This window comes from Mus caroli, unplaced genomic scaffold (genome assembly GCF_978045245.1).
Source record: "Mus caroli unplaced genomic scaffold, Mus_caroli_1 scaffold_2, whole genome shotgun sequence".
Classification (NCBI taxonomy): Eukaryota; Metazoa; Chordata; class Mammalia; order Rodentia; family Muridae; genus Mus; species Mus caroli.
In genome coordinates, this window is record NW_028227257.1 from 152320985 (window position 1) to 152342918 (window position 21934).

Consider the following 21934-nt stretch of genomic DNA (forward strand, 5'->3'; position numbering starts at 1 on the left):
GTGCAGGAATAGAAACCCTAACTAAGACAGTGGCTCACAACCATCTGTAATGAGATCTGATGCCCTCTTCTGAAGACAGCAACAGTGCACTTAGATATAATAATAAATATAATATAAATAAATCTTTTTTTAAAAAAAAAAAACCATGGAGTGCTGTTGAATAAGTGAACGAGTGTCCACATCTTTGGAGGCATTCAGCCCTTAAGGACGAAATGAAGGCACGGCCTCCAAAACTGACCACCAGAGGCCACCTAAGGTGGTTTGGGCCAGGGCTGTATAGGACTGTCATGCCAAGTGGGGGTCCTGGTATGAAGGGGCTGTGTCCTGGTCCCCACTCTCCCAAAAATGTGGAAGTCTTAGCCTAAAAGAGACCCAGGTTTGGGGTCCTTCAGTGGCAGCAAGCCTCACCCCCTGTGGCGCCAGCTTCAGAGCCACTGTTGAACTGGTTGTGCTACACAGCAGCTTGAGGCCAGAGCTCAGCCTAACAATTGTGCATTTAGAAAGCCAAAGCTTTGGGAAGGTTATGGGGAGGGAAGTGGGTGTAAAACCATTAAAGATGTCAACAGAGGAGGATTTGAATGAGACATGGCTCAGCAGGAAAGACAGGCAAGTGTAAGTGTATGTGACAAGAAATGAGGGCTGGTCCCTGTCAGGGAACAATTTTAAAATGTCCCAAGTATGGTCTATTAAGTTTTCTGCATAGTGACTCAGTTCTCACTGAGTGCTGGCTGGTAATGTGTACCACCCAAAGAGTATTCAAGATGTTTTATAAAGAGAGAACAAAGCCGGGTGTGGCGGCACACACCTTTAATCCCAGCACTTGGGAGGTAGTGGCAGGAGAATTTCTGAGTTCGAGACCAGCCTGGTCTACAGAGGGAGTTCCAGGACAACCAAGGCTACACAGAGAAACCCTGTCTCGAAAAACAGAGAGAGAGAGAGAGAGAGAGAGAGAGAACAAGGACTGGGTGTAGCTGTCTCCTATCTGTGGCCACCAGTCTGGACCTGTGTCCCTAGTGTTCTGTGTCCCCTTGGGGAGTCTGTTGTGACCTCCAGCTGCTGCCACAGGGTTAGCCCCTTCAGCAGAAAGGCCTCAAACGAAACATCTCTTTTCTCTACACTTCGAACCTTGGACTTGCAGTTTCAATCGGGGCTTCCTGTCCCGTGTTTGTTTTCTTTATGAGGGAAATGTAATCTCTCCAGTCCTGGCTGCAAGAGCATGCAAATCAGCTAACAGTGCTGTTTGGTGGAGTTCTCTCTGTATGCAAAACTTCCTGGAATAAATCAGTCATCCCCAAACGGGAGGAGGCCAAGGGGCAGAGCAGGGAAAAGAAAGTGGGGACCACGGAATGGGGCTCTGCTCAAATGGGGTGAAATGCCCCTCGCTGGCCTGGGTACCCAGAGGGGCCCCCATTGACCTCTCTGTCTCTCATGCTGCCACTAGATGGCAGCACACGCCGGCCGTGGTACTTGGGTATTCAATCTGTACTTGAACTTTGCCAGGTACAGGTTCCAAGGCCCCCAAATTCACTACCTTGCTTTTTTGTTGTTGTTCTTCTACTCTGCCTATCTGTGGTTCTGCTGGTCTGTGGTTGTCTGGGGAAACTCCATTTTTTTTTTTTTTTTTTTTAGAATGAGCTCAGTGGGAGACAGAATCCTGTTGGTTAAGAGTGGTCTATTCTATACTGGCCCAGGATCCAAGAGCTTTAAACACAGGGGCCCCTCGGATGCCTCAGCTCGAAAGTGTGTGATGCTGGAATCTAGGAGAAGAGAAGCAAGAGGAAGAAGGGAGAAAAAGAGGAGAGAGGAGGAGGAGAGGAAGGAGAGGGGGAAGAAAAGGAAGATGGAGGGGGAAAGACAAGAAAAGAGGAAGAGGGGGAAGGGAGGGAAAGAAGGAAGGGAAAGAAATAAAACCTAAAGCAAGGATCAGGGACTGTAAGTAAATGCTGGACTTTTACATTTTAATAAGTCAGCTACTCGTTTTCACCCAAATGCTACTGAAAGTTTCTGGAGAAATTTCCAGTGGGTCAGAAGCTCCTGTGAAGTTTTGATAAGCAAATGTGGCTGCACTTTCGCGCTCTGGTCATTGGCTGACGCTGCAGCCGCCAGATTTTGACACAAATAATCAGATTGAAAATCAGGGAGGGGAACAGAAGGGGGGGGGGAACACAGAAACGAAAAGGAGAAGTGTCTGTCTGTGCAGAGACTCATAAGGTTGACCGAGCCGAGAGCAGTCCCCAGGGACAGTGTAGAGGTTCGCGGCTCTCGGGACTCGGGCAGAACTCAGAAGAAGGACAGCTCCCTGACGGTGAGTGCTGCCAGACCCGTGCTGGCTGGGCTCCGCTGAAAAGTTCCTGTCCTGGGTGCCCAAGGCAGGGAGGGTGTCTGCTTCCCTTTAAGGTGAGAGGAAGAATACTGTGGTAGTCTCTCTTCTGGACGCAGTGCTCATCACCAGGGGAGAGAAGGAGGAAGGCACACGGACCAGTCCCCGATACCCCAAGATAGCGCAGACACCAAGCTTTCCTCCTGCGAATTCTGTGAAACTTCATTGTAGGGGGCTAGGCTTCACCCAGATACACAAAGTCAATCCCCCCCTTCACACACACAGACACACACACACACACAGGCGCGCGCGCGCGCACACACACACACACACACACACACACACGCACACGCACACACAGCACTTGTCTAAGGGCACCAGAGGAGCCCAAATTGGTGTCCCCCTGGGCTAGAGCTGCCCAGTGCCAGGATCTCAGAAGGGACTGGTAGCTCTGATGACCCTCTCAAAAGTTCCTGGAAGCACCAGGGAGAGGAGTCAGACACCCTCTCCTTGGGAATTTACTGAAGGGAAATGACAAGGTGAGGCAGACCACAGGATGATGGAGGGGAGGCACTGCCAAAAGCTCTTGGCTCCTTGAGCGTCTGTAGCTCTTCTCACCTAGAGGAAAAGGTGGGTTTGAGTCGTGGTTTTCTTAGAAAGCAGGGCTCATTGCAGAGATGCCCACAGGTGCTGTGGTCTGTGACTGGGTCCTGGGAAAGCCAGCATCTTTATGATACTACTGTGGGGAAAGTCAAGTCACCCCTGGCTGTGGAGTTGGGCAGCCTGGGTGCTGGCAGAGCTGTGCCTATCCACCTGTGCTCTTCCAAGTCTGCAAAGCCCTCCATCAGGAGAGGGGTAACGTTTTGATTTGGGGGTCAACCTGTAGAAAGTTCCTCGGGGAGTTGGGTGGTTCTGGATGATTTAGGGCTGATGGAATCACCCCAGTGGTGCTCGCCATTCCCAGAACTTCAAAAAGGTGGGTGCAGGTCCCAGGTCTCCCTTCACCGGGGCACAGAGCCTGCTCACAAGCAGAAATAGCAGGAGACTCCTCGATCTGAAGGCGTTTGCATTGAATCCTTTCTGGTGTCAGTCCCGGCCGGCCGGCCGTGGGGAGTGTGGGGGCTCTGCTCTTGGTGCAGACTTTTTGTTTGCCCAGTTTTGTTTCCATTGTGGTAAAACATGTCCATAGAACTGACCATTTTTTTTTTGCTTTTGAGTTACGTAGTGTTCTTGGGCATGGGCATGGGACTCAGAGTCTACCACAGAAGTACACTCTGGTCCCCGACTCCTTCCTTCTCTCCTTTCTCACTACATAGTAAACAAACAAACAAACAAACAAATAAACAAAAACTTAATTTCTGATTCTTCTGCCTCCACCCTCTGTCACTGTGTCCTGAGCTACATCCCCAGTCCTTTCTTCTTTTATTTCATTATTTTTTTAATCTCTCCTTTTTGGTTTTTTTTTGGGGGGGGAGGGGGAGCGTCGAGACAGGGTTTCTCTGTGTAGCCCTGGCTGTACTGGAACTCACTCTGTAGACCAGGCTGGCCTCGAGCTCAGAAATCCACCTGCCTCTGCCTCCCAAGTGCTGGGATTAAAGGCGTGCGCCACCATGCCTGGCTCCTTTCTGTTTTTAATTTAAGATTACTATCACTAACTAGGCATGGAGGCGCATGCCTTTAATCCTAGCACTTGGGAGCCAGAGGCAGGTGGATTTCTGTGAGTTTGAGGCCAGTCTGATCTACATAGAGAGTTCCAGAACAGCCAGTGTCTCAAAAGAACTACAAAAGTATTGTTGTTGTTTGTTTGTTTTGCGTGTAAGAGAGATGTGGGGCTCACATGCCACAGCACGCGTGTGGAGGTCAGAGAACTATTTTACAGAGTCTGATCTCTTTCTGCCCTGTGGGTTCCGGGGACTGAACGCAAGTCATCAGGCCCGCAAGGCAAGTGTCTCACCCACTGAGATAGCTCACTGATCCACTTTAGTCCATTTTTGACCAGGCTGACCCAGAACTCATGGGCTCAAGCAATCCTCCTGACTTCCTCAGACTTATCCAGGACTCAAGATGCTTGGCCCTAGGCCGAGCTCATCTTAAGAGCTGTTCATTAACTATTGAGCAGATTCATCTTGTTCAACCATGCGTTAATCCCCGAGGCCGTGTCCTTTTGTGAAACTGAGACCCCCATCCTTATTAACCAATAACTGTCCTCCTGCACCCAGCCCCTGCTAGCCTCAAATCTAGTCCTGTGAGTTTGCCTATTCTGCACACCTAGGTATTTGTCCTTCTGTGGCTAGCTTATCTTGCTCCCTATGTTTGTGGGGTGCATCGTGCCACACATGCTGAAGTTTCCTTCAGTTGGATGTCTGGATCACATTGCGTGCTTTGGCCTGGCTGTATTCCTTGCTCATCCATCCTGCCTAGATGGACACTTGTACCTCTCAGCTCTTGCAGATGGTGCTGCTGTGAACGTAGATGGTCAGGGGCTCTGAACTCTGTGCTTTGGTGTATACCTGAAAGTCATCACTCACTTTATTTATGTATTTATTTGGTGGTAATGGCGACTGAACCCTGGGCCTCCCACCTGCCAGGCACTGACTTTAGGTTCCCTAAGGTGACCCAGGCTCCTGGCTGTGACTCCATGACGTGGCCCTGCAGCTTGTTTGTTGCCTCCCTCCCTTCAGTCTTGACACATAAGGAAGTCCAAAGGGTCCCCTGTAGCTGACCCTGAGAATCAGCCCAGTCTTGCCCAACCCTCCTGAAAAGGGAACCTAACTGACCAGTGTCTCAGACAAGGTAGGTCAGTCCCTAGCTGAAGGTCAACAGATTGTACATGGGATTTTAGAGTAAAGGGGAAGTTTAGAAATCTCTTAGCCCAACGGTCTCCTTTGAGAGATAGGAAAACCAAACCCAGGTTAGTGGTGCACGCGGTCACAGAATCAGACTCATCTCCCGTGGGTTGCACAAGGTGCCTGGAGTCAGGAAATCCTGATGAACCCACTGTGCTCAAAACCTGGGAGTGTAGGATGTTCCAGCCTTCCAGGCAGCTCCCACTGCAGTTCCAACCCAGGTCCATTGACTAAGTATGGGGATAGAAGGTTTATGAAGGATGATGGCAAGGGCCCTCCTTCCGGAGCCCAGATACCATCACTGTCTCTGTTTTATGAAGAAAGCCGAGTGTCTTTCACAATCTCTGCCCTGAGCTTTTTCTCAGAATGGTTCGTGTGAATCAAAACCAAGTGGTTGTTAATTAACTACATTATAGGTAATTGGTTCCTCTTTCTTTCTTTCTTTCTTTCTTTCTTTCTTTCTTTCTTTCTTTCTTTCTTTCTTTCTTAGCTCAGCTAACAAGGGCCAAAAGGAAACTCTCTGGATGGATAGTCTTGGCTACTGCTGTAGGCTTGGGGGGGGGGGGGCGTCTGACCAAGGCTCAGCTGTCCTGATGGAAAAGAATGCTCTAGAAGGGAAAGGATAGAGCTAAGGCAACCCAGTTGGAGGAAGCAAGAAGCCCAGGACCTCTTGCTTCCCATGTAAGCATAAAGCATTCAGTAAGTGCTCATGAATGTAGGATGGAGGTCCTGGTCCTGTGTTGCTCTGGGTTTGGGTCAGCTGACCTAGTGTCACCTCTAACTGGACCACGGGCAAAACTGCCTTTAAGGAAATCTGTTCCAGGTGAAGCTCCTTGGGACTCTGTGTGGGGTCTTTGGGGATCAGAGGAATAAGACCTTTTGTCCTAGCTCCCAGCTTCTTTTGATACAATCATCTATACCAGAGGCGGCTGTGAGGAGCACAGATGGTGTGGTGGGGATACAGGGTGAGTCAGGAGTCAAATCCAAACAGGACAGTAGCCCTGGGCCTGCCTCTGTCCTGACTTCAGAGTCAGTACCCTCTCTAAGCCTTGAGATCCCCACCTGCAACCCAAGGACACTTCCTACTTCCCTGTCCCTGGGACACAATGCACAGAGTAGGGCAGCCACCGTGACTTGGTTTCCTCTTTGGTGTACTGTGTAGTCACTGTCTCAGTGAGGACCTGGCATGAAAGGCCTGGGATAGCCTGTGGCACAAAGACCACACTGAGCAACTGTTGTCCCTCTGCCGTGAGTATGGAAGGCCTGGGCCTAGAAGGACATATCCACTCCCCCTCCTCCTGCTCAGGATTTAGAGTCCCTCAAGTGAAGACTTGGGAGGGGGGGGCAGGAGGGAGAAACCCAGGGAGGGAGTGGGCAGGAGAGGAAGACTGGCCCAGGAAGATAAGGTCTCGGCTGCTATATGTACCAGGATGAGCAGGGGTCCTTCCAAATGCCTCGTTTAGAGAACTAAGAATCTATCAGTGGAAAAGACCCAAGAGACTAAGTCCCATCCTTCATTTTAGAGTTCAGAGACTTGAACGTATGCCAGCTCTCTGGTTCATCCTTAAAATTGCACCTGCTGGGTTGAGCCTGGCCTCCCTCCTGGCTCTTCCTCAGTGGGTGGAGATGCCTTGTGATGGCTTAGCCTAGGCATCTGCCATGCACCTTATATGCTCAAGGTTCTTTCTTTCTTTTTTTTTTTTTAATTTATTTATTTATTACACATAAGCACACTGTAGCTGTCTTCAGACTCTCCAGAAGAGGGCGCCAGATCTCGTTACGGATGGTTGTGAGCCACCATGTGGTTGCTGGGATTTGAACTCTGGACCTTCGGAAGAGCAGTCGGGTGCTCTTACCCACTGAGCCATCTCACCAGCCCTCAAGGTTCTTTCTTGCTCCCAGCATTGACTGACATCGAATCAGGCCCCCTCTTAGCTGATCTAAATATAGGCTTCACAGCAAGAAGTGCTGGTTCTAGCTACCCTGCAAACAATCCCAACCCCTGCTACCCCCCAGCGGACTTAAGGCCTCTCCTGCCTGGTTTAGGTTCAGCTCCCGGGACAGAGGTGACTCAAGCGCCCTTGTCACAGGCTAAACTCTAAGCTGTCTTTCCTAATCTTGCCTCCCACCCCGGTCTGAGCTGAGGTCTTATCGCCTAGCCTTCACTGTTGTTCAGAGGCGGCCAAATCCGTTTTCCCGCCTTTGCTGGGCATATCACAGATGCAGCCTTCTGTCATGGCTGGTCATGGGTGGGTCTGGGACTCCTCCCAGGCTTTCTGAGCCTGAAGAGTTTGGAGTGCGGGGAGGATAAAGGACTCCACGGGGGTTCTCTGTCTCCCAGGGCCATGGAGCACTGCACAGGCTAGGATAGGGATAGGAGCCATAGGTGCCATTAATGGGAGAGGAATCAGATGCTGTTCTAGAGGACTGGGCAGGAGACATCTAGTGAGGTAGGCATGCTTCCCACCTTAGGAACTGGGCAGATCCTTTGACTCATTTGGGCCTCCGGTTCTCTCCCAGTCCCTGACTAAGAAGTTAAAGGATGGTGCCCAACACCGGAGTTGATAGACATTCACCTCTCTCTGTCTTCATCCACACGGAGACCGAATGTCCAGATGAAGTGGATGGGTCTCCTCATGTCTCTTTCCATGATTAATAGACGGAAATGCCCCACCATTTCTGGAGAGGGAACTACAGGCTTAGGCGCTGACTGCAGCAGCTCCCCCTGCAGGGACAATACAGACTTCAATTAAGTCTCTACTGGCCTCACTAGCCTCTAGTCCCTTTAAGCACAGCCCCACCCCCACCCCACCCCCCTGCTACAGCTGGGTCATGAGAATCTGGGATGCTCACCAGCAGTCCAGGCTAGGTAGCACACCTTAAAGTAAAGGAAATTAGCCCGGGGAAGTGGCGAGTCTGCCCCAACCTCCCCCATGAGCTTCTCTTTTGGAGAGCACTGTTGCTTAGTTTAGTTTGCTTTGTTGGGACAGGGTCTTTCTATGTTTGTCCTGGCTGGCCTGAAACATGATCTATAGACCAGACTGGCCTTGAACTCAGGGAGATTCTACTGTCCCTGCCTCCTGAGAGCTGGGACTAAAGGCACTCGCCACCACACCTGGCTTCTCCATGAGCCATCAATCTAAAATCTAAGCTCAGATTGTGTGGTTTCTTGAGTGTGTTGAACTGGCCTCAAGAACAACTTTCTTAATTTGTTGTTTGAGGCAGGGTTTCTACCAGTCTGGCCCTGAACTCATATTAGCTGAGGATGACTTCGAACTGTGGCTTCTCCTGTGTCCACTTCCCAAGAGCTGGACTATAAGAAGGCACTGCCATAACTGGTCATATGCAGTGGAGCTGCACCCCAGCCCTTCAAGTAGCACTAACTGGGGTCCACAAGTGCCTGCTTCAGGGACCCCAGCCAGCTCTTCCTTCTCTTTGCCAACACAGTCCAGGCTGACTCAAGTTTCTAAGCATGAATGTATTCTCCCTGTGACTAACTCACCATTCTTGGGGGAGCCAGACAATCAAAGTTAAAGCGTCAATAAGTTTGGTTCCTTCTGGAAGTTCCAAAAAAATCAGTTCATGGATCTGTCTGAGCTCTTGGTAGCAGGAATCTAGAGAGGCCTGGCTCTACTCCCTGCTTTTGATATACAAGTCACTCTCCCTGCGCCCAGCTTTCCCTCTTCTTGTAGGGAGGGACATCTGGGGAGCAAGGCCTATCTTCAGGCTTATCTTAACTTGATGTGATATTCACAGGTGTCAGGTGGATGTGAACTTTGGGGAATGTTATACAAACCAGCATGGGATAGTGTGTCTTTCATCCAAAGGACTAGCGCTTGTCACTCTTAGTCACTCCCATTGCCCCTCCTCCCCCGCAGGTGTGGAGCGCACGCTGAAAAATGCCACGGTCCTTTCTAGTGAAGAGTAAGAAGGCACACACTTACCACCAGCCCCGGGCACAGGGTGATGAGCTGGTCTGGCCTCCTGCCATAATTCCTGGTGAGTCTGAGCTTAGGCTATGGCCCACCTCATGCCTGCTTGGCACTGTCTTGATGATGCTGTGGCATTTCTTCTACATCTAACTGTCACTGAATGAATGAATGAGCAAGTGAATAAATGAATGAATGAAATAAATATTCATCTCCTCTAGCCTTTGGAGTTGAGGGAGCATCGGGCTCAGAGACGGGAAAGGACTATGGCTCCAGTTGAGATCTGAAGTCAGGGTGCTCTGGGTTCCCCCACCTCTGCCTGTTCTGAACAGAGGTGTCAGCAGCAGCAGGCTGGTGTCCCTGGGTCCCCTCTCCATGACGATATGGTCCCCCATGCTCTCTGAGAGCATTCCAGAGCTGGTGGTGGTGACTCTTGGGTCTTGTCTCCTCACAGTGGCAAAAGAGCATAGCCAGAGTGCCAGCCCTCTTCTCAGCACACCGCTTCCAAGCCAGACCTTGGACTGGAACACAGTCAAACAGGAGCGGGAGATGTTGCTGATCCAGAGCCTTCCCAAGATGGCCTCAGCCCCAGGTACCCAGCTAGAGTCATCACTGTCCCCTGCAGGTGCCACAGAGGAAAGTGGTAGCACCTACAGAGGCTCTGGGGTAGCACTTCTTAGGATCATGATATTGGGGAGCATCAGTCACTGGACGCTGTCTGGACTCTCAGCATCTGCTGGACACTTCTGGACAGGCATTTGCTCTAGATGAGGGTGTGTGTGTGTGTGTGTGTGTGTAGCAACTGGGGGGTCCATAGGGCAGTGGCCTAGTGGTCCCTCAGGGGAGGGAGCTGAAACTGCAGTGAAGACTCACACCAATGGTACACAGTAGGGCTGCACACTGGAACCCTCAACAGGAGGTCACCAGGAGAGATACAGTACCCGGGCACCTTATTTCAAAATTAATAACCTGAACCAGGTGTGCCAGTTCATGCCTCTAATCCCAGCACTTGGGAGGCAGAGGCAAAGCAGATCTCTGTCAGTTGAAGGCCAGTCTGGTCTACATAGAGAGTTCTAGGACAGCCAAGGGTATAGAAAGAGACCCTATTTAGAAAGAAAGAGAGAGCAAGAAAGGAAGGGAAGGGAAGGGAAGGGAAAGGGAGAGGGAGAGGGAGAGGGAGAGGGAGAGGGAGAGGGAGAGGGAGAGGGAGAGGGAGAGGGAGAGGGAGAGGGAGAGGGAGAGGGAGAGGGAGAGGGAGAGGGAGACTGGTGGCAGCTAGGAATAGTCACTGAGCACCACAAGGCAGTTTACAGTTGCCTGTGGCTCCATCTGGGGTGTCTAACACCGTCTTCTAGCCTATGAGAGCACCCGCACACACACGGTATACACAGGTACAACATATATAGAGAGAGTTGAAGGCAAATCCTTAAAATAAATCACCCTCACATGTCTTTGTACAGAGGGGCCTCTCGTGACACCCCAACCCCAGGATGGGGAATCACCACTCTCTGAGTCACCCCCTTTCTACAAGCCCAGCTTCTCCTGGGATACGCTGGCCTCCTCCTACAGCCACAGCTACACACAGACCCCCTCCACCATGCAGTCCGCCTTCCTGGAGCGCTCCGTGAGGCTGTACGGCAGCCCCCTCGTGCCCAGCACTGAGTCTCCCTTGGACTTCCGCCTCCGCTACTCTCCAGGCATGGACACTTACCACTGTGTCAAGTGCAACAAGGTAAGCAATGGGCATGAGGGCCCCCACTCAGCTCAGCACCTATTCTCTCCAGGACGCTGGCCCTGCTATTATTTATGGCTTTGGGTGGTCCCTATGCTGGGAATCTTGAGGCCATGTTGGATTCAGACCAAGCCCTGACTGTCTTGCCTTTGCTTGACATGAATAAGTTCTTGGGGGATAGAGAGAGGGCAAAACACCTACCCTAGCCCACAACAAGGAGATATCAGGAACAGCATCTACGTGGTCCTAGCTAGCTTTGGCATTTTTTTTTTTTTTTTGAGACAAGGTCTCATGTAGCTCAGGCTGGACCTGAGCTCTCTTTGTAGCCAAGGATGACCCTGAACTCCTTATCTTTCTCCCACCACCTCCTAAGTGTTAAGATAGCAAGGATTCACCACCACAGCCGGTTTTGCCTGCTTTGATGCAGTGCTAGGGCCTCGTGTGTAATATACAAGCGCTCTATCAACTGAGCTACCTCTCAGTCCCCTAGCCCTGAGATCTTACCCATGGGTTATTTGTCCTCCAGATGTTCATGGAGGAGCCTTCTGGCTCCCTCCCACAGCCCCCATTTTATAGACAGGAAACCGTCACAGAGAGGTAAGAGACTCCCTGGGATGTGCAGCAGAACAGCAGGACCGCCTGAGGTGCCCTTCTCCTGCTCTATCCTGCTCTGGAGTTAGGCCCATGGCCAGGGTGACCACAGGCCTGCTTCCTTCCTGACTCTTTGTTCTGCCCCAGGTGTTCTCTACCCCTCATGGGCTAGAAGTGCATGTCCGCCGCTCTCACAGCGGAACCCGGCCCTTTGCCTGTGATGTCTGTGGCAAAACCTTTGGCCACGCTGTGAGCTTGGAGCAGCATACTCACGTCCACTCACAGGTGAGTAACTGACAAAGGTGGGGGAGGAGCAAAGGTGGGGGAGGAGCAAAGGTGGGGGAGGAGCAAAGGTGGGGGAGGAGCAGACTCTCGCTTGCCTCCCTGGGTCTGAGTCATCTAACATACTGGGTCTCTGATTGGCTGAAATGGTTTCACATCTAGTTGGAAGGAACTGAGGATTTAGGAGAGGGAGCTGGGTGGCCCCAGGGGTGCTCTGTGTGGCCCCGCAGGCATCCTTAATTCTTAGAGTTTTAGAGTTCAATTTGAATACATGTCCTCCCCCCCACCCCCACTCCATCTCTGTTTGGGACCCATTCCTTTCCAGAACAGGTAACTAACCAGCGCTCTGTCTGGGTCACACGGCCCAGTTACCAACACCTGGGGAGGTGGGAAAGGTGGTGGGACGCGACCCTAGGACCTTCCGTCCCTCGGCAACAGGCTGGAAGCCGGCTCTGTCTTCTACTTCGAAGCCTCCCACAGACCAGCCAGGCCAGGCTAGAACTGCTCCAGTGCACAGATGAGGAAAACAACCGGCTTGCCCCAAGCATATGGCTGCTGGGCTGCTGGGAGTAGTGTCTCAGCTGGTAGAGTGCTTGCCTAGCATACAGAAGCCCTAACACCAGATGAACCAGGAATGGCAGACCTAGAACAGCACTCAGGAGGTGGAAGCTCAAAGTTATCACTGCCTACTTAATAAGTTCAAGGCCGGGGCTGGTGAAATGGCTCAGTGGGTAAGAGCACCCGACTGCTCTTCCGAAGGTCCGAAGTTCAAATCCCAGCAACCACATGGTAGCTCACAACCACCCGTAATGAAATCTGATGCCCTCTTCTGGTGCAGCTGAAGACAGCTACAGTGTACTTACATTTAATAAATAAATAAATAAATCTTAAAAAAAAAAGTTCAAGGCCAAACTGGGCTAGCCAAGAGCCTATCCTAACTAAATTGAGTCGGCATGTCACTAGCTAAGAGGAACTCACTCTGTGTTACTGGTGAATCCCTGAAAAACTTAGTTGCTTCATCAATCAGTCAACAAACACAGCCTGAGGCTTATTTTGAAAAGCTTACCGTGAAAGGCACAGGGAGAGATCTGAGAGAAAGCAAATCAGGCCTAAAGCCTCAGTCTAAGCTGAGGAAGCAGGAATGGGGCAGGGTTCTTCCTGCTTCTCTGGACCCCTGTTCTCGAGGCCACCCCAACGGAGTGTCCTCTTTCTCAGGGCGTCCCAGCCGGGTCCAGTCCTACGCCCAGCTTGGCTGTCCCGGGCCTCGAGGCCCCACCTGCACCTGACCCCCCAAGGCCTCGTTTCCTCCGGCAGGAGCGTAGCTTCGAGTGCCGGATGTGTGGCAAAGCCTTCAAGCGCTCATCCACCCTGTCCACCCACCTGCTCATCCACTCGGACACTCGGCCCTACCCCTGCCAGTTTTGTGGGAAGCGCTTCCACCAGAAGTCGGACATGAAGAAACACACCTACATCCACACAGGTGAGTACCCAGGCCGAGTCCGTGGGAAGGCCATAGGATTGCCTGCCTGGCTTCCCCCATCATCTGCCAAGAGGCCCCCTTGAGGAGGGTCTGGAGGGCTGGAGAATCACTCCAAGAAACACTGGCAGGAAAGCCAAGCCAGCAAAGGCCCGAGGGCAGAAGGCCAGAGTGCCTGTGGATTCATCCACCCCCTGCCGCTCACTCTGTCCACTGTACCTCTGTACAGTGAGCGGCCTTGCGCAGCCAAGGAATCAAGGAAGGGCTAGCCTGTGCCAGCTTGGACCAGCTGAGAAAGCCAGAAATCCAGAGAAAGACTGTACCAGTTACCTGACACATTATTGTGACATAGATGCCTAACAAAATGTCACTGTGCCTCACAGTTTGAGACGGAGTCCATCACGGCAGGACTGCTCAGTGGTAGGAGCATGAGGCAGCTGGTCACACTGCTTTAGGAAGGAGAGGGTGGAATGCTGGTGTGCAGCTTGCTCTCCCCCTTTTATGCGGTCAGTCCCAGTCCATGGGACAGTGCCAGCTGCTATATTTAGGATGAACCTTCAGTTAGCCCCCTGCCCCCCCAAAAAATCCCTCACAGACATTCCCAGCAGTGTGTCTCCTGGGTGACCTAAGTCCCATCAAGTGGACAGTGTTGCCCATCAGAAAGGCATTTTGCTTGTTTGCTTGCTTGCTTATTAAGACAAATTCTCACGTAGCCGAGGCTAGCCGTGAAGTTAATATGTAGCCGAGGCTGACCTCAACCTCTAACTTGCAATTTCTCTTCCTCAGGGTGAGAGGGTTACAGATGTATGCATATCCTTCCTTTCTTCCTCCCCTCTCCTCCCCTCTCCTTCCCTCCCTCCCTCCCTCCCTCCCTCCCTCCCTTCCTTCCTTCCTTCCTTCCTTCCTTCCTTCCTTCCTTCCTTCCTTCCTTTTTCGTTGTTGTTGTTGTTGTTTTGTTCTGTTTTGGTTTGGTTTAGGGTTATTTGGGTTTTTTTTTTGTTTTGTTTGTTTGTTTGTTTTGGGGGGATAGGGTTTCTCTGTGTGTAGCCCTGGCTGTCCGGGAACTCACTCTATAAACCAAGCTGGCCTTGAACTCAGAGATCCATCTGCCTCTTCTCCCAAGGGCTGGGATCAAAGGTGTGGCCATAACACTTAACTACTTCCCACCGTTTTCTAAGGTTGGCCATAAAAACCCAGTAGCAAATGTGTGACAGGGTGGTGGCTGCACGCCTGGCACTGCCACCTGAACTCACCTGTGGTTTGTCCCTTCCCCAGGTGAGAAGCCCCACAAGTGCCAGGTGTGTGGGAAAGCCTTCAGCCAGAGCTCCAACCTCATCACCCACAGCCGCAAGCACACAGGCTTCAAGCCGTTCAGCTGTGAGCTGTGCACCAAGGGCTTCCAGCGCAAGGTGGACCTGCGACGTCACCGTGAGAGTCAACACAATCTCAAGTGAGATGGTTGGCCACCTGCTCCAGTGTGTCTCGCCTAAAGGCCAGCCTCTCCTTTCCAATCCTGATCCCAGTCCTCCTGGAAGCAGCACTGCCCATGAGCCTTTCTGCTTCTTTTGAGACTGGATGACCTCAACCAAGCCACACTCCTCCTCTGACCACAGCGAGATGTGGGAGTCAGTTCGGGCCTTTCTGAACTGAAGCAGACACAGACATGCTCTGGTCTCATTCGCTGCCAGAGCATAGACAGCTACAAAGCCCTCGTGGACAGGGATGGCAAAACCAGGCAAGAGCCAGGATCCACAGAGAAATCCTCTTGCTTGCTTCTCTGGGTCTAGTGACAGAATTTTTAGGGATTCTCTTTTTGGCTGCCACAGTCAGAGTTGTACCCTGGCCTAGAGGTCTGGCGCCCCTCTGTCCCCCACCTCTCACCACATCCATCTGCCCACTGGGAGTCAGGCTCCAAAGGTGAGCCACGAGTCTATGAAACCAGCCATGATGGTAGAAGCCTGCTCCTGTCAGTTGATGTAAATGTAAATAAAGGTGGGTTTATTTACATGTGACCTTGTTTGTAAAGTGCCTACTAGGTCCCGGGGACTGCCTGAAGAATTGAGGGCCTTGACAGGGAGCTAACAGAGAGAAGCACCATGGCAGGTGTCCAGAAGAACAGGCCTAGTGCTGCTGCAGGCAGTTATCAGTCTCTGGCCGCAGCTTTAAGGAATCACTAGAGCCCTCTGGAGTGTTGCCTTGTGAGTTTGGCAAAGGGAACTCGGCAGGAGTAGAGCCTGACAAGCTGTGTGACTTCACATGGGGTGCTGAACCTCTCTGGAGTTCAACTTCATTGGGCTACATTATAATCACAACAGTCCTGTCCTGGTCGGGATATCGGCAGGATTCTGTGAGATTACCCATGAAAAACAGTGCACGCGGCAAGCACTACCAAGCCCTCAGCATTCCTGTTTAAAGTCCTGCCCCACCAACAAGGCCATGCCAATGCCACCTCCTCCATGAAGCCTCCCTTGGTCATCCCAGCCAGAGGTTCTCTCTTCTGACACTAAGCTACTTGTATCCCTTGCACATGATCCAGGAGCTGCTCATAGTCCTCTGAAGACAGCTTTGGCCTTGGTTAAATACATTTTCTCCAGTCCATACAGCTCTCTACAAGGCATGTGACATTGTCCCATTTTACAGATGGGACAAGTGAGGTTCACACCATCTTCTTGGAGATGAGAAGGTGTTCAGGAAAGAAATTCCACGGGGCTTGGCTATAGCAAATGGTACAGTTTGTACCTAGAATGTGTGCAGCCTTGGGTCAATTCCTAATCCCCAAACCCAAAGAAATGCATTGTCTTTACATAGCTTCTCTACAAAACACAATTTAACCCCATGTGGGGTGTGTGTGTGTGAGGGTGTGTGCATACAGAGGATCAAGTTCAGGTCCAGGTACTTGCAAGTCAAGCTCTTTACCTACTGAACCATCAACTCAACCCAACCCAGCCGTGGCCTCTTGAACTGACTTACTTTGATGTTTGGCCCCTGGCAATAAATATAAGGCTCTTCCTGCCCAGAAAAGGCAGGAAACTGGCGCAAAGCCACACTTAGTGTGCAAGGGGTGTGTGTGTCGGGCTCAAAGCCACACTTAGTGTGCAAGGGCTGTGTGTGGGTGGGGGGAGGAATTCTGCACTTCTCACGTAAGGAGATAAAGTGTGAAGGTAGGGGGTATTCTGAGCCTGCGTGTGTGTGCACACACGCGCACACACACACACACACACCTGATTTACATGTGTTTTGTTTGCTAAACAAAACCAAGTCAATGTCAGGTTTCAGCCACTTCTGCAGTGGGGCGGGGTGGGGCCGGGAGAAAGGTGAGCAGAGAAGAGGAAGCAGGTGGCCAGGCCCCTCCAGGTTGGCTGAGGTGGAGAGTGGGTGAGGTCAGGGGCAGTCAGTTTGTTTATCCTTTGGGTGCCCCTAACACAAAAGGGGCAAGAACCACAGCAGCCTCACAGCAAGGAGTAGGCTGGCTCTCCATTTCGAATCACAGACCAAGGTGGTATGGGCACAGGTACCAGGGCCCAGGTTGGTGGGCTTTGTGGCACAGGCTGGGCTGGAGCAGCTTCGTACCCAGAGATAAGTGGGGTTCGTAGGATGGGTTTCACATAGGCAGCAACCCAGGGGCCAAGGAAGCCTGGAGGTACCTTATAGCCTGGCCTGTGATAGTTTTGTCCAGTGAGGGCTAGGCTAGCTACAGTCTCTGTCTCTGTCAAGACACCTCTTGTAGAGGAAGGCAGAGTCAGTGGGTGTGGTGGGCCCCGCCCATCTACTGGAATTTGACAGGAGTTAAAGACCCTCTTTCTCTACCCCTGCTGGCACCTCCTCACTTCCTATTTGGCCAGAAATTCCCACCACTTGTACCATTGTATGAGCTAAGAGACACCACCCAGCCCTGTGGAAATCACCTGTCCCAGACAGGGTGGCCCTCACTCAGCGTCACATACCTTAGGAGCCCTGTCAGAATTCAGCTTTCAAAGCGTTAATCCTCCAGCTGCAGACTCAGGAGTGGCTGAGTATGGTGGGAGGTGGAAGAAGGCTGGAGCCCTAACTCCTCTGTTGGGGGCAGGAGAGGTCTGGGGGGGAACCTGTACCAGGTGGTGCTGGTGAGGCAGTGCAGAGCATGAGTCAGCTACTCGCCGGAGAATAGCCAAACAAACGCTCTCAGGCTATAGAAATGGGGCTTAAGAGCTGCTACCCTTGCAGAAAACCCAAGTTTAACTCTCAGCCCCCACATCAGGTAGCTCACAACTGCTTATAATTCCAACTTCAGGAAAACCCAGCCTATGGCCTCCAGGGGCAATAGCACTTCTGTGTACACGCACACACACACACTTAAAAATAAAAAATATCTTAAAAGCCAGTATTTTAATACTGAAACAAATTAGCCACATTAGGTAGTTAATTGTCGTATAAAATATCTCCTTGGTTGGCTGCTTGACACTGCACCCCCAGTGCTGGGCTCTGGACTCCTTTTGAATATGGGTGAAGCCTGCCCCACGGCTGCCATGTAAATCACTGATAAGGATGGAAATGTTCCCTAGGTCAGCTGAGGGCTGCAAATGGCTGAGTTGGCCCCATACTGCCCCTCTCTACCCCCAGCTGGAACGTGCTGCCCAAGAAGAGGAGTGGATAGGGGGAGGCCAGACGGCAAGGCGGGGTATTGGACATTTGAGAGCAGAGAAGTAGGGGGTCATGCTACCTTTAACATTGGAACAGCCCCGAGAGGTCCCTAAAACCCAGGTGTAATCCAGCATTATCTAGCTGAGCCCTAGCCCTTGCTGTTCATGGTAACCCTACTTTCATGGGTGACCTCAGTCCCCAGATTTGAGAGCCTTCACTCCACCCTGTCCATGCCCTAGACACCCCATATGTCCTCTCGTGTGATTGGGTGGAGTTCCAGAGGGGAAGATCTGAGGATGAGGAAGAATCTTGGCTCTCTTGGTTCAAATACAGCTAAGGAATCCTTGTCTGTGGGCCTGAAGACAAGGAAGACAGGCACAAGAGGGAGCTGTGCTTTGAGGGGTGCCTGGGGTAGGCAGGCACCACAGTGTCCCGAGGGGAGTGGAAAGTATCTCAGGACAAAGGAGAGGCAGGAGGCAGGAAATGGGGACAGGACATGAGAGAACCAAGCTCTGCTGGGCCCTCTAGCCCCTACACTCCAGAAGAGCAGCAGCAGGTCTTCTACATCGCATCCATGGTGTCCCCTGTAGGAGCACACTCTTCTTTCCCTTCCATAACTCTACTCAGGAGCCCCGGAAACGCTTTCAAACTGTGGTCAACCCTTGACACTTATTATGCTCCTAAGGGGGAGCGATGGGTGTGCATCCTGTCTATAAAGGAGAAAAAAACGCACCCTCAGGGCCTACGAGCCCCAGCTGGTCACATGGCTGGTACACGGTCTGAAAAACGAGAGTGTGCTTTTTTTTTTGTTTTGTTTTTTTGTTTTTTTGTTTTGTTTTGTTTTGTTTTTTTGGTTTTTCGAGACAGGGTTTCTCTGATAGCCCTGGCTGTCCTGGAACTCACTTTGTAGACCAGGCTGGCCTCGAACTCAGAAATCCACCTGCCTCTGCCTCCCCAGTGCTGGGATTAAAGGTGTGCGCCACCACACCCGGCCTGAGAGTGTGCTTTTTAAGAACTGGTCTGAAGGGGTGCCTGTAAGGCTGAGCAGAAGCGCCAGAGCATAACAGCACAGCAGTCTTCAAACAGCAGAGATCTGGCACCCCTCCACACTCGTAACCCCTGAGCCCGTCAAGCGAGGAGAGGAACTTACAGGAGATAAAGAGCCTGGACTAACCATGCCCAAGCCTTTCTCGTTGGTTTTGTCTTTAAAGTTTTATTTATTTATTTTATTTATTTATATATATGCTGAGTACACTGTAGCTATCTTCAGACACACCAGAAGAGGGCATTGGATCCCATTAGAGATGGTTGTGAGCCACCATGTGGTTGCTGGGAATTGAACACAGGACCTCTGGAAGAGCAGTCAGTGCTCTTAACCACTGAGCCATCTCTCCAGCCCTGGTTTTTTTTTTTTTTTTGGTTTGGTTTGTTGTTTTTTTTTTTTTTTTTTTTTTTTTTTGGCGGGGGGTTTGGTTTTTCGAGACAGGGTTTCTCTGTATAGCCTTGGCTGTCCTGGAACTCACTCTGTAGACCAGGCTGGCCTCGAACTCAGAAATCCGCCTGCCTCTGCCTCCCAAGCGCTGGGATTAAAGGCGTGCACCACCACGCCCGGCTCCCTAGTTGTTTTGTTTTTAAGATTCACTTATTTTTATTTTATGTGTATGTTCATTTGTGGCTTTATGTGCAGAGAGACAGCACGGGTTCTCCTGGATCTTAGTCACAGCTGGCTGTGAGCTCACCAGGCTGAGGCTGGGGCATGAGCCTGGGTTCTCTGCGAGAGCAGCTTTTCCTTGCAGGGTGGTCTCTCCTGCCCCTTTACCCATCATTTCTCATCATTCCTGAGCAACCTCACAATCATTCACATCATGTTAGCTCTTATAATGTCACAGAGCAATGACAAGAGGAAAACTGGGGTGGGGGGAACAGTAGATCATAAATATCCATGGGGTGGTGTGTAGGCTGTTTGCAAATATCAGGCCACAGTACGTGCCTCTAATCCCAGCTCTTACCAGGTAGGGGCCAGAGGATCAGAAATTCAAGCTAAATAAAGGGTTCAAAGTCGGCCTCCAGTATGAAAGATCTTAATCTCAAAATTAAACGAACAAACAAACAACAAAATAAAGCCTCAAATCGATACTAGGTCATTTTATATGAGATAAGCATCCACAGTGACTCCAAAATGAATTCTCCCCTGAACCCCAGGGTCCGTTGAATGTTTTAGAAGACAAGCCTAAAAGAGGAGCACCAAGCTGCTGCTAGTCCAGGCTTCGTGGGGGCTGGCAAAAGAGAGCAGGCCAACTTGTCAAAGAACCTTGGGTTTAGGGTCTGTGTATGCCTAAGAAACGGAAGAGCATTAGCACATTCACAGAGGAAGCCGGTTCAAGTGGAAAGGTAGTTTAAAAATCAGCACAGGTGGGCTGGAAAGTTGGCTCAGCAGTTAAAAGTGAGGACTTCTTTTGAAGCGGACCTAAGTTTGGTTCCCAGCACCCATGTTGAGCAGGTGACAATCCCTCGGAACAACAGCTCCAGGGAATCTGATGCCTCTGCCTTTGCAAGGTGCTCATACATACTTCGGGACACTAACCAACACACATACACATAATATAAAAAATATCACTAGCCGGGCGGTGGTGGTGCACACCTTTAATCCCAGCACTTGGGAGACAGAGGCAGGTGGATTTCTGAGTTCGAGGCCAGCCTGGTCTACAAAGTGAGTTCCAGGACAGCCAGGGCTATACAGAGAAACCCTGTCTCGGAAAAAAAAAAAAAAAAGGAAAAAAATCACTATACAGAGTTGGGTAGATGGTTCGATGGTTAGGAACATTGGCTGCTTGCTTTTCCAAAGGACTCCAATTCTCAGCTCTCACATGGTAGTTCAAAACCATCTGTAACTGTAGTTCCAGGACCTCAGAGAGCACTTGGTAAATGGGTAATGCACAGACAGACAAAGCACCACACCCACAAAACAGATATATGCTTTATGATACTATTCTGTTTGTTATAAGCACGCAGAGAGGGAGAGAGTCTTCAAAGGTGTTAATGGGGGGGGTCGGGTCACTGCTGAGGGGGGGGGGTGTGCACTCTGTCTTCTCTCTCTCTCTCTCTTTCTCTCTCTCTCTCTCGGTGTGTGCACGCACTGTTTTCCTGAAACAGGCATGAATGATAACACTATCGTTGGTATTAAAAAAAGACTCCCTCAGCTCAAATATAACTTGAGCTTTATATTTGAGGTTTATATTAATTTGAGGTTCCACCCCTTCCCTTCAAACTGACAGCCTCTCCAGGCTCCTGTTACATGCCTACATGGTTCCTGGGGGACACACTTCCTTTTGCCTTAGCAATGTTGGATGGCTTGCCCCAGACCCAGACCCAGACCCAGACCCAGACCCAGACCCAGACCCAGACCCAGACCCAGACCCAGACCCAGACCCAGAAGCAACTTGTTAGCAGATACTAGATCCCGTCATTTGGGGCCAAAACCTAGTTGTCCCTAGTAAATTTATGTCTACAGGGACCTGGAACATTGGTAGTTGGAACAGAATTTCCTAGGTAGAGCAGGGCCCTGCCTTAGGAACTGAGATCTGGACAATGGACACTTGACTCTTCCTAGGACACACAGAATTAGTTCTGGGAAGATGCCACCCCAGTGGCCCCCATAGATCTAGCTGGGGTTGAGCCCTGCCAGAAGCCAGGCTGGCCCTGTGCTTCTTGGGAACCATGAGTGCAGAAAGGCAACTGGAGGGAAATCTGAGGCAGGACACGTTCAGACCTAGCCATGCTCAGGTTTGGCCTGATAAGTTTATCAGCCTGTGCCGGCTGCCAACTGTCAGCATGGAGCCTGGCAGGGGGCTGGGTGGGAGGACACTCCTGGGGTCGATAGCGCCTTCCAAGTGTTATCAGGGGCACAGTGGCCCAGAGCGCGGGAAATGGGGGAAACAGGAGAGAAAGAGACTTCCAACCACTTTACCCAAAGACAAGCGCTGGGAGGGGAACGGAGGCCTCAGTGTTCCTGGACCCTGACACTGCTGTGAAACCAGCAGTCACAGCTGAGTCCCAGGCAGGCATAGACTGAGGACCCTGCCACAGACATCCAGAGGGCAACAGGGCTGCTGTGGCCCAGCTTCTGTGCAAGTTCTA

General features: G+C 51.2%; 1 protein-coding gene across 3 annotated transcripts; it reads left to right on the forward strand.

The window, feature by feature from the left end:
- The first annotated feature begins 9065 nt into the window (after positions 1 to 9065).
- Gfi1b (growth factor independent 1B transcriptional repressor) lies at positions 9066 to 14631 on the forward strand. Of its 3 annotated transcripts, none has more exons than XM_021156298.2 (6): positions 9066 to 9165; positions 9550 to 9687; positions 10556 to 10827; positions 11566 to 11703; positions 12916 to 13180; positions 14453 to 14631. In XM_021156298.2, exons 1-6 carry the CDS (start codon positions 9066 to 9068, stop codon positions 14629 to 14631), a joined length of 1092 nt encoding a protein of 363 aa, XP_021011957.1. The 3 variants fall into 3 exon arrangements, with proteins under 3 accessions (XP_021011957.1, XP_021011958.1, XP_021011959.1); XM_021156299.2 differs by having other exon boundaries at positions 13015 to 13180; XM_021156300.1 differs by lacking the exon at positions 11566 to 11703 and having other exon boundaries at positions 13015 to 13180.
- Positions 14632 to 21934: the final 7303 nt, after the last annotated feature.

What these genes read in the sequence shown, in the direction of transcription:
- Gfi1b (XM_021156298.2), top strand. Translation starts at nt 9,066, where the DNA reads ATGCCACGGTCCTTTCTAGTGAAGAGTAAGAAGGCACACACTTACCAC. An exon ending in ACTGTGTCAAGTGCAACAAG is followed by an intron (nt 10,828 to 11,565) that starts GTAAGCAATGGG and finishes GTTCTGCCCCAG; the next exon opens with GTGTTCTCTACCCCTCATGG. An exon ending in ACACACCTACATCCACACAG is followed by an intron (nt 13,181 to 14,452) that starts GTGAGTACCCAG and finishes TCCCTTCCCCAG; the next exon opens with GTGAGAAGCCCCACAAGTGC.